This window comes from Mauremys mutica, chromosome 3 (genome assembly GCF_020497125.1).
Source record: "Mauremys mutica isolate MM-2020 ecotype Southern chromosome 3, ASM2049712v1, whole genome shotgun sequence".
NCBI lineage: Eukaryota > Metazoa > Chordata > Testudines > Geoemydidae > Mauremys > Mauremys mutica.
Window position 1 is genome coordinate 198626828 of NC_059074.1, and position 11477 is coordinate 198638304.

General features: G+C 38.5%; 1 protein-coding gene across 5 annotated transcripts in view; it reads left to right on the forward strand.

Annotated features, from left to right (window-relative positions):
• ESF1 (ESF1 nucleolar pre-rRNA processing protein homolog) overlaps positions 1 to 10852 on the forward strand; it is a 61665-nt gene extending 50813 nt beyond the window's left edge. For all 5 annotated transcript variants that reach the window (XM_045009451.1, XM_045009450.1, XM_045009453.1 and 2 more), the window contains 3 exons: positions 5411 to 5487; positions 8786 to 8932; positions 9986 to 10852. In XM_045009451.1, coding sequence (XP_044865386.1) covers positions 5411 to 5487; positions 8786 to 8932; positions 9986 to 10279 — 518 coding nt within the window. In that variant the 3' untranslated portion in view covers positions 10280 to 10852. The remainder of the gene's footprint in view (positions 1 to 5410; positions 5488 to 8785; positions 8933 to 9985) is intronic.
• Positions 10853 to 11477: the final 625 nt, after the last annotated feature.

The window sequence follows — 11477 nt, forward strand, 5'->3', positions numbered from 1 at the left end:
TCATCATAATTGTATAAGGAACAGGGAGAGACTAAGGCTTTGGCTACACTTGCATTTCAAAGTGCTGCCGCGGCAGCGCTTTGAAGCGCTAAGTGTAGTCAAAGCGCCAGCGCTGGGAGAGAGCTCTCCCAGCGCTGTCCGTACTCCACCTCCCTGTGGGGAATAACGGACAGCCGCGCTCCCAGCGCTGGGGCTTTGACTACACTGGCGCTTTGTAGCGCCGCAATTTGCAGCGCTGCAGAGGGTGTGTTTTCACACCCTGCTGCAGCGCTGCAAATTTGTAAGTGTAGCCAAGCCCTATAAGTTTTGATGAGCAGCTGTGGATCCTGTGCATGGAGATGAAGGGCTTGGTTAATTATGCTTTTTGTCTGTATGTTACTTTGTGTCTCTGCTAGGACTATGTGACTGGGCTTTCAAGCCTCTAAACAGGAAGGGTGAGAAGTCTGTGTCTCTGTGAGGGTTGGTAGACTGGGGCTCTTTGGCCATAAGTCAGGCCCAGTGTTTGATGTCTTAATCTTCTCTGTCAGTGAGGAGATGAGTTGACCTACAAGGCTAAATGTATAAAACAGTTCTAAAGTGAATTCCTGAGGTGAGCAGGAGAAGTTACTGGTAGTTTGAAAGAGTTTGCAACAGAGAGTAGGCCCATTTTTCTCACGGGTTTGTGGTCTTGAAGGGCAGCTGTTGATTCTGTAGTATCAGAGAGACAGTTCTTGGACAACCTGCTGTCACCGCTGCAGGTCCAACCAGATAACAGTTTTGTTTCAAAGGAACAGGAGAGAGTGGAAAACAGAGAAGACGGACTGGCAGTTTGTGACCAATCAAGGAAGGAGAAACAGGAGAGGATAGATGGTCTTGGACCACCAGAGGAAAAAGAACCAGGAGAAATTCAACATAGGGAGAATTCTACAGCAGCTACCGAGAATCTCTTGGAAGACTGAAATTCCAGAACTGGAGGAAAACACAGGGGCCTCTCAGAACACATGTGAAGATGGATGTCAACCATACCGAAAATGTTCAGTGACCTGAAAAGGAGCTCTTTGTATGGTCAAGAGCTTGTCTCTCTCACCAACAGTAAAAGATATTACCTCACCACCTTGTCTCTCTAATATCCTGGGACCAACATAGCTACAACAACACTGCATGCTGCTTCAGAAGATTCTTTGTAGATCATCAGAGGCTTCAAAGATCTTACAAGGGAGCTGAAGGATAAGAGAACATTGGTGGTGACCTGAGATCTGTCTTGCCCAGCAACTGAGAAGATAGCCAATAGAAAATATTAAAAGCAAACTGTTGTCTAGGTAAAGGGTCAATAGTTGATTGTTTGGGTTTTGTGAAACATTGGGTCGTCTTCTATAGGGAGAAAAGGGTGTCTGGTTTGGACTACCTCTATTTCAGTAGAAAGGGTTCCAGTTTTCTGGGTGACAGAGGACAAAAGTCTAGGAAATAATCAGGAGGAATTAGAAATGTTCATTTATGAAAAGAGAATTTGGTATAATTAGTATTACTGAAACCGGTGGGCTGAGTTACGTGACTGGGATCTTAATATTACTCCATTTTAGGAAAGAGAGATTGGGCAGCCGAGGAACAGGGTTGTCATTCTACATCGAAGAAACTGTCTGCATTAGATTTATTGACAATTCAGAAGTATAGGACCTGGTATAGTTATGGATCAGCATTCTACCGGATAAATCCCAGTGTGGGGTATTGGTTGGGAATCTGTTACAGACCACCAAATTAGACAGGGGAATAGGATGAGCAGCTCCTTAAACATCTGTATACAATGTGTACAAAAAAATTGTGTTTTCATGGAGTTAAATTTTGCAGACATGTAGAAGGGTCTCATGCAGCTATTAGTAAAACATTCCTGGAGTTTCTATAAATTATAACAGGGTTTTGCAAACTTCATTGCACTGTGACCCCCTTTTGACAATTAAAATTTATTACATGGCCCCTGGAGTGGGGACTGAAGCTTGAGCTCACCCGAGCCCCACCCGCCTGGCGAGGGGGAGGGGACCAAAGCCAAAAGGCTTCAGCCCCAGGCAGAGGGCTGTAACCTGAGCTTTAGCCCTGGGCCCCCACAATTCTAAGACAGCCCTGGCAACCCCGTTAAAATGGGGTTGTGGCCCACTTTGGGGTCCCAACCCACAGTTTGAGAACTCCCTGGACTGTAAAGATTGGCAAAGGAGCACAGCAAATTTCAAAACAATCTGAGTAAGCATTTGGATTTTATAGCACTTCAAGAGAAGATTGAGGCATAATCTACAAGTACGTGGCAAAAATATTTTTGATAGTCAACAGCTCTTCTAATATAATAGAGAAAGGCATGATGAGGTACAATGCTTGGAAGCTGAAGCTAGACAAATTCAGTCTAGAAATACAGCATATGTTACTAGTAGTGAGTTTAATTAGCCATTGGAATAATTTACCTTGTGATGTGGTGGAATCTCCATCACTAGAAGTCTTTAAATCAAGGCTGGATATCTTTCTAAAAGTGATCCTATAGTTCAAACAGAAGTTATAAACTTGATGCAGAAATTATTGGTTGAGGTTCTGTGAAGTGTTACGCAGGAAGTCCAACTAGATGAACATATAATAGTTCCTTCTGGTTTTAAAATCTATTAATCTAGTCTGACTATTCTGCAAGTGGAATTAGTCTTCCATACTGGGTAAATGAACACTATTGTGTCAATAACTTGTGGCTGAATAAAAACACATTTTTTAGGAAAGCAGTCCTGATTTAAAGGCTACATGTGGTGATGATTTTATTGTCAACAGCAAAGAGAAAAGGTCTGACAATTTTGGAACCAAATAGTCTTAATTTCACTAAACTACAAGACCAAGGCTGGTTCTGACAGGCTGCACAATCTATAGTTGCGAGGTGGGGAGTGGGAGGGGAGGTGGAACACAGTCCTAATTAGGATCAGTCCTCCATAGAGAGGCAATTAGTTCTGCACTTACTTTCCTTATTCCTCCTCCATACACCATATTAGAAGTGAATGTGAGCAAGCTGAGACTCATGTACCCAGAGACCCTGGTAAGAATTGGGAACGCCCCACATCAGTGCACTTGTGTTTGTACAGCACCTAGCACAATGGGATCCTGGACCTCTAGGGCAGTTAGGTGCTATGGTAATAAAAATAACAACAACATGGATTTGATTTGCTTCTGAGAGGTCTTCCTCTATTTTCCCTCCTGCCACCCTCTATGAGTAGGGCCCTACCAAATTCATGGTCCATTTTGGTCAATTTCACAGTGATAGGGTTTTAAAAATCGTGAATTTCATGATTTCAGCTATTTAAATCTGAAATTTCAGTGTTTTAATTGTAGGGTTCCTGACCCAAAAAGGAGTTGGGTGGCTGGGGGGGAAATACCATACCACACCACTCTTACTTCAGCGCTGCTGCCTGCAGAGCTGGGCGGCCAGAGAGTGGCGGCTGCTGACTGAGGGCCCAGCTCTGCAGGCAGCAGTGCAGAAGTAAGGGTGGCAGTACCATGCCATGCCATGCTTACTGCTAGTGGGGCACTGCTTTCAGAGCTGGGCACCCAGCCAACTTGCCGCCACTCTCCAGCCACCTAGCTCTGAAGGCAGCACAGAAGTAAGGGTGGCAATACCGCCCCCCCCTAAAATAACCTGGTGCCCCCCTGCAACTCCCTTTTGGGTCAGGACCCCCAATTTGAGAAAGGCTGGTCTCCCCCATGAAATCTGTGTAGTATAGGGTAAAAGCACACCGAACACCAGATTTCACGGTCCGTGACATGTTTTGCATGGCCGTGAATTTAGTAGGGCCCTTCCTATGATTGTCTTTTTTTCAGCCTCCTTGTACGTATCTCTTCTCAGTCTCCCCAGGTCTGTTTGTTCTTGCATCCCAGATGTAGCCAGTTTGGGTAAGGTTTCAAACTTGTTCAATTCTATATGTACAACATAGAATTGAATAATATGTGGAGAAGGAAGAACAAGCACCTACAGAATAGGGGCCCTCTGATGGGCTTGAACTTGCTCTGCTCTGAACGGTTCCCTGAAGATACTGAATCAATAGTTTAGGACTTGATGAGCAGCTGATGTTGTATATCTTTGTTCTTCTTATTGGCAGCCAGGATTTTGTGGTGGTATGTTTTTTGTTTTGTTTTTTTCCCCAGAAACTTTCTAAGAAACCCATCCAAGCTCTGCAAGCTGTTTGGAATCAGTTGAGAGAATTTTTTTAAAAAAGGAAATTACTTAAAATATTTCAGGGACTCTTCAAGAGATTCTGTGTCCCGTTGCGTAGCATAATTAGCAAATTAACTTTAACTAGACCTTTTTTTTGGCCTGTTCGTATTTTGAGTCTCTTTTCTGGAAATCCGGCTTAACAGAATGGATCTAAATATGTTCCTTAAGAATACCCCCAAAGGACTGTAATGTATTACTGGAAATGGGTTCATCAAAGGTCAGAGAGCGTGATTTAGTCCAGGCAGCTTTCCATTTCTCCTTCTACTTCATAACATTGTAGGTCTTGAATCTTTCTTGAGAGAGAAATTTGATTGCATGGTATTTGTAAATAGGATTCTCTTTAATAATTGGTTATTGTGGGCTTATTCATTATTAGTATAAGGATCAGTGTATGCACAGGAGTAAAGAAAACTTCATCAGAGTAACATCATTTAAGATGAGCTTAAATTAGCCCAACAATATTTTGGTCCCCTTTTGTTCTGAGATAATCTTTCCTTCAAATGTTAGTTTTTCATGCATAACTTTTACTGCTTGTCTATAAATTTGGGGAATAATTTCATTGTTCTTGGGGGGGGGGGGGGGGTTGTTGTTTTTTCCACATAGCCTTTTATCTTGACTTCAACAAGGCTATATTCTGGTTCAGCTGCCAATACTGTCAATGGACAGATTAGGAAAACATAAGTTTTAACTATTTTTCTTTTTTTAAGCTATTTGTAATATTATCCCATTACATACTGGAAGTTAAGTGGCAGGAATGAACATTTTAGAGAATGTGTGTGAATTCAGTTACTTGTGTAGCTGCATAAACTATTTCTCTTGGACTTATAATGTGTGTCAAATTTGAACAGCGAGTGGCTTTGTGTAACTGACTGTGCCCCACTAGTGGTTCTCACACCTGCTCTTTGCAAGAAGGAAGAAAAAGTTGTAGCATACCCCTCCTTTTTTTTTTTTTCTTCCTACCATCACTTCTGCCAGTTTGAGTGCTGATAAACACTCAATAGACTGAGTGAATATTGTTCCCTGTAAAAATCTTGCTAGATCTTAACCATAGCTGATGTCTTATTTTTTCAAGCTTTTCTTTTATTACCTGAAATTGAAATATCAATTTCAGCTGACTGAGACACACTTTCAGATACTGTAGCTATAAGAATTAGTCTCATGCATACTTAGGAATTAATACTCATTTATTTGTTGTGTGATCAGGTTTAAAGAAAATATCAAAGAAATTCAAGACAGAAGAAAGTTCCCCAGAAAAAGAAGCAGAGACAGAAAAGCACAAGGTAATTTTTGTGTTAAAGCATTACAGACATAGGTCCCAGTCCTTTAAATACTTGTGAGTTCATCGCATGTGTGTAGTACCAGTGAGTTCAGTAGGACTACTCTGTTGATAGGAATATAATTAATGCCAGTCAGCATGTTTCTATGGAAAATCGGTTTTTCCAAACAATCCTCATTTTATTCTTTGAGATTACAAATTTGGTTGATAAAAGGAAATTCTATAAATGTAATAGACTTTTTTTAAAGTGTTTGAGTGTTGCAAGGTATTCTGAATAGAAAATTGGCACTGTAAAATATCAGTAAGGCGTGCATTAAATGGATTAAGAACTGGCTAACTGACAGATATAAAAAAAATTGTCCATGTGGAATCCCCATCAAATGGGGATGTTGCCTGTGGAGTTCAGCAGGCATGAGTTTTAGGCCCAAAGTTATTCAATGCTTTTATCTGTGATCTGAAAGTAAATATAAAATCTCTGCCTCTGTGAGCTGCAGAGAAAAGAGCAGCCCAGACTAAGGTACATTGACAGCCCTAATGTAAATCAATCGATTAAAAAAATATTAATCGCACTGCTAAATAATAATAGAATACCATTTATTTAAATATTTTTGGATGTTCACTTTTTATTTATTTTTTATTACAAATATCTGCACTGTAAAAACCAAAAGAAATAGTATTTTTCAGTTCACCTAATACAAGTACTGTAGTGCAATCTCTTTATCATGAAAGTTGAACTTACAAATGTTGAATTATGTACGAAAAAAACCTGCATTCAAAAGTAAAACAATCTAAAACTTTAGAGCAGTGCTTCTCGAAGTTGGGCTGCCGCTTTTTCAGGGAAAGCCCCTGGTGGTCCAGGCTGATTTGTTTACCTGCCGCGTGTGCAGGTTTGGCCAATCGCGGCTCCCACTGGCCGCGATTCGCTGCTCCCGGCCAATAGGGGCTGTAGGAAGGGCAGCCAGCACATCCCTCGGCCCGCACCGCTTCCTGCAGCCCCCATTGGCCTGGAGCGGTGAGCCACGGCCAATGGGAGCCGCAATCGGCCGAACCTGTGGACGTGACAGTATCTCCCGTAAATATCAACAAACTTGTTTGTCTTAGCAATTGGCTGAACAAGATGTAGGACTGAGTGGACTTGTAGGCTCTAAAGTTTTACATTGTTTTGGGGTTTTTTTGTGTACAGTTATGTAACAAAAAAAATCTACATTTGTAAGTTGCATTTCATGATAGAGATTGCAGTACAGTACTTGTATGAGACAAATTGAAAAATACTATTTCTTTTATCATTTTTACAGTGCAATATTTGTAATAAAAAATAACAGTGAGCACTGTACACTTTGTATTCTGTGTTGTAATTTAAATCTATATATTTGAAAATGTAGAAAAACATCCAAAAATATTTAATAAATTTCAGTTGGTATTCCATTATTTAATAGTGTGATTAATTGCGATTAATTCTTTGTGTTAATTGCGTGTGTTAACTGCAATTAATTGACAGCCCTAATTTAAATCAAAGCAATTTAAAACACCAAGTGGAAATCTTCAATTTAAATGATCAATTTTAATAGTTTTCAATTTACTTTTTTTTTCTAAAGAGAGATGCATTCTCGCTGGTTGATATACCCACTATAACATGTTGATTTACAACTAAACAGAGCCTTTAAACTAGATTTGGTACATCTTTTCTGCTACCTAAGAGGGTACGCTGTAATTATACACATTTATTTAAGCAATTACATAGTTGAATATTTTCAGATTCATATTAACTGTACATTTTTAGTATGTTAGAAAATAGTGAATGATGGGTGAAATCATAAATATTCATAATTTGAACAGTGAACCACTATACAATAGGAGTATGCCCAGGTGGGCTCAGTGGATAATCCTAATGAGATACACGATGGTGTCTCATGGAATCAGAGAGTGGGTCCCAATGCCTATGATAATTTTGCCAGTCTCTTGCATACCATAGTACAGCCCCCAAGGGATCACGGCCTTAACACAGTACAAGACCTATTGTTCTATAATTCTGAAGCTTTACTTCAAAGCTAGATATTTTCTCCTTGTTTTTCTTTATATAAAAAAGCAGCCTTTAACTAAAGTTTTTGATAGTGGTTCATGGATTCAGCATATTTATTTAAATGTTTTAAGAGACTGTAATAAGCTTAGGCCTTAACATATTTTGTATTACATTCAGATTTCATTTTAATCAGGTTTATCTTTATGAGGAAAACTTGTAACTTAAATAACAAAAAATCTGATTTAAATAAAAACCTGCTTTTTTTTTACCATTTTTTCCCCCAAAATAAATAAATCATTGATTTGTTTGGTTTTTTTAATGCATCCTGACCCAGATGTCAAGAACTGAGAGAGACACTGCTAGCGGAAAGGAAATTATCAGACATTTTTCATTCCCTAAAGGCTTAGTTATTCCACTCCAGTAAAAGTTAATTTTTCTTTCTTTCTTTCTTTTTAACTAATGTTATGCTTAAATAGTTGTTTTTCATTTGTAGAAATAGCTAAGTTAGACTATTCAAAGTTATTTAGCATTGTCCTGAATTCATGCCCTGGCATCGGGTTCATCAGTGTGAATGGAGTTTAAAGTATCCACTTTAATCACAGAATTTCTTTGCTTTTGTTAGTGTGCGCCCCAAACTTCTTTTTATTTAAATATCTGGTTTTTCACAAGTAAAAACCTATCTTTCACAAGATAAGAATTGTCTTGAAACTTTTTTCATTTCTATGTTATAAATGTCAGTGTTGAGATCACAAGTCTCTGAACTCTTGTAAGTGGAATGTTTAACCATAGGGTCACTGTGAAGATGAAAATGAGTGACAATGATTATATTTAATTAGAGAGAAACTTTTCTGGGTTGTTCTTTATTTAAAAATAAAAATCAGCTACATGAGAGTTTAAAAACAAATGAAATGCTTTAAGGTAAGCACAGATGGTTGTGGAATGTAGCCCATGTCACAATCTTACAAAGAGGCTACATTGAATATAGCTCTAACAGCCTTGTGGAAATGAAAATAAAACCTTTACCTGCTCTGCTGTACTAAGTATAACACTCATTGAATAGTACTGAAGTTTTCCTCCTCATCAGTTCTCCAAATGTTTTAGAAGTCATATTTAATATTATAATAAACATTGCAAGCAATTATAAAACATAGTAATCCGTTTACAAATGACAACTGTTCCCCTGGAGCTTGGAAATCTTGAGTGCTCATGTTTCAGAAGGAACATGTGTATTCCATACCCCACAAAAAGATGTTATGTAAATAGGCTCTTCTTATTGTAACAGGCTGAAATGGCACTGCTTATGATGGATGATGAGGAGGATGACAGAAGACATTTTAACTATGAGAAGATTGTAAAACACCAGAACCTGAGCAAGAAGAAAAAGAAACAACTAATGAAAAAGAAGGAGTTGATAGAAGATGACTTTCAGGTAATACTAATACAGATTCCTAGTACTGAAATGTAATAGAATTTAGTACACCTCTACCCCGATATAACACTGTCCTCGAGCCAAAAAATCTTACCGCGTTATAGGTGAAACCGTGTTATATCAAACTTGCTTTGATCCACCGGAGTGCACAGCTTCCCCCCCCCCCCCCGGAGCACTGCTTTACCGCATTATATCCAAATTTGTGTTATATCGGGGTACAGGTGTAGTATCTCTACTTTTTCAAGAGGAGTGGATTGGAATTCTGATGTAAGAATTGTACCTCAGTAATATGGTTTGACAACATTTTAACAGTGCAATTGAATATAAACCTCTTTATAGTACCAGGAAAAGGCTGCTATTCTAATACTGGGCTCAAACAAGGATACAACTTTAATCAGTCCATGTTGCTTTTGAATGTTTGTTACCGACATGTACATGTGCCTGTCACCATAGGACCTGGGTGCACTTTACATGGTGTAGATTACAAGCAGTATTTCCCTAATAAAGGGAGCAAAAGCAGATGATGTATAGGAATTTAAGGAGAGAGAATTCACTCTTCAAGATCACATGCAATCTGTTGGCTGGAATATTGATTATTGCCCTTCCCATGGCCTGTCTGCACTGACTCTTTCCCTGCTCGCTTATCCTTAACCAACAAGGAATGTCTTAGTTGAGCTACCTTTTGTGATATACAGGTTTTGCACAGGTGTCTCTCCTGTATGTTGTTGACTCTCCCACACCACCTTGCACACAACGCAAAGGACAGAGGAATCCCCCACACTTAAGTGAAATTCACCCTCCTTGAATATGTAGTTTAATTTAACCAGCCTGACCAAATTCTGAGAACTATCATTTGAAATTTAAATATTAAAGTTTAGGTTCCAGCTTAAGATCTGACTTAGGCAATTAGTGTTGCCCGTATCTTGTACACGGTCTGTCATTTAAATATGATTGCAATATTTTCTGGTATATTACATTTTCTGTCCTATTTCTCAATATTATTTTTTATTGGTAGAACGGTTAACTGAAATAGGTTCTCTTTTCTGTCTTCAGGTGAACGTTGCTGATACAAGGTTTCAAGCACTGTATACTTCCCACTTGTTTAATTTGGACCCCTCTGATCCAAACTTCAAAAAGACAAAAGCAGTGGAAAAATTTTTGGAGGAGAAAGCTCGCCGAAGAGAACAAAAGCAACAGAATCTTGCAAAGCAGATACAGGAGAATGAGATTGGAAAGAAGGGAAACATCACTAAGAAAGCTGTAGATCCTGCTTTATCAATGCTAATAAAATCTATCAAAAATAAAACAGAACAATTTCAAGCCAGAAAGAAACTGAAAATAAAATAATGTCCAATTGTTTGGCTTTCCTCAGTCCAGTCTGTACTCATTACAAGATGGCAAAATTCATAAGAACTTTATGGATGTTGAATCCCATAAACTGGGAAGAATCAGTGCCAGTGTTGGGGCTTGGGGCTGAACTATAGTCAACCACTTGCAATACCATCTTTCCCCCTCCCACAAATACTTCCTTGGAATAGTATATTAGTAAAATAGTTCACAAACAGCAGCATGTTTAACAAAATTAATTTACCTAAGTTGTTTATTTCATAACACCATTTTAGTTAAAACTAATAGAAATGTTAAAGATGGCTACGAAGAACTTCCTTAGTTGTAGTAATGGACACATTTGTAAACGAGTGTTTATGACTTCAGGTCCTGATATGATTTTTAGATTTTAAAAAAACTTGGGAATTTCATAATGGTGTTTTTAATACTCCATGAGTCTGTAAATACAATGTTACTGATGAAGATAATTTTAATATAACTGAAAGTGGAGATGGGTTGGATGAATTTTGTTTCTTAGTCAAGAGCTATGTGGATAACTTGTGAAATAATTAATAAAAATATATTGTAGTTCATTAATACTTTTCACTTCTATTATCTTCTAAGGATTCCAGAGCACTTCAGAAACATTTAGTGAAATTCTCTGATTTAGGAGAGATTCTCATTTACAACAGGGAAAGTGAAACAGTTAAGGTCAAACTTGAATGCCCAAAGTTAGGTATCAAAATCCATTTTTAGTCACCTAAATAAGGTGGTGTCTATATTAGGCATTTTCTTAAATTTCTCCTAGAGTTGCATTGCTGTTAGTGTAACTCCACTAATAGTTGCAATGCTAGGAGTGCTAGTGTAGACAAGATGTCCAAAACAGGCCTATATGACACAGTTAAAAACACCAGAGCAGGGCTATGTTACTGCTACCACTAGTGGAACAGTGTAAAAATGTGTGATAGAAGGGTAGCACAAATGGCCTGTTTTTCATTAGTGTTGAACTCATTTCATCCAGTATGTCATCCTCCTCTAGTTCTCTTTGCTGCATCAACTCTGATAAAAAATGCAGCCAGTTAAACAAACTTTGTCAGAGATAAGACAAAGCACTCGTTAGAACTGTGGGCTGGAGACGTTTCAGTAATTGTGAACAAGCTCATGAGCTTCTACCTCCCTAAGCAGCTCTATTTCTGTAAACTACTGGTATATTTATCTA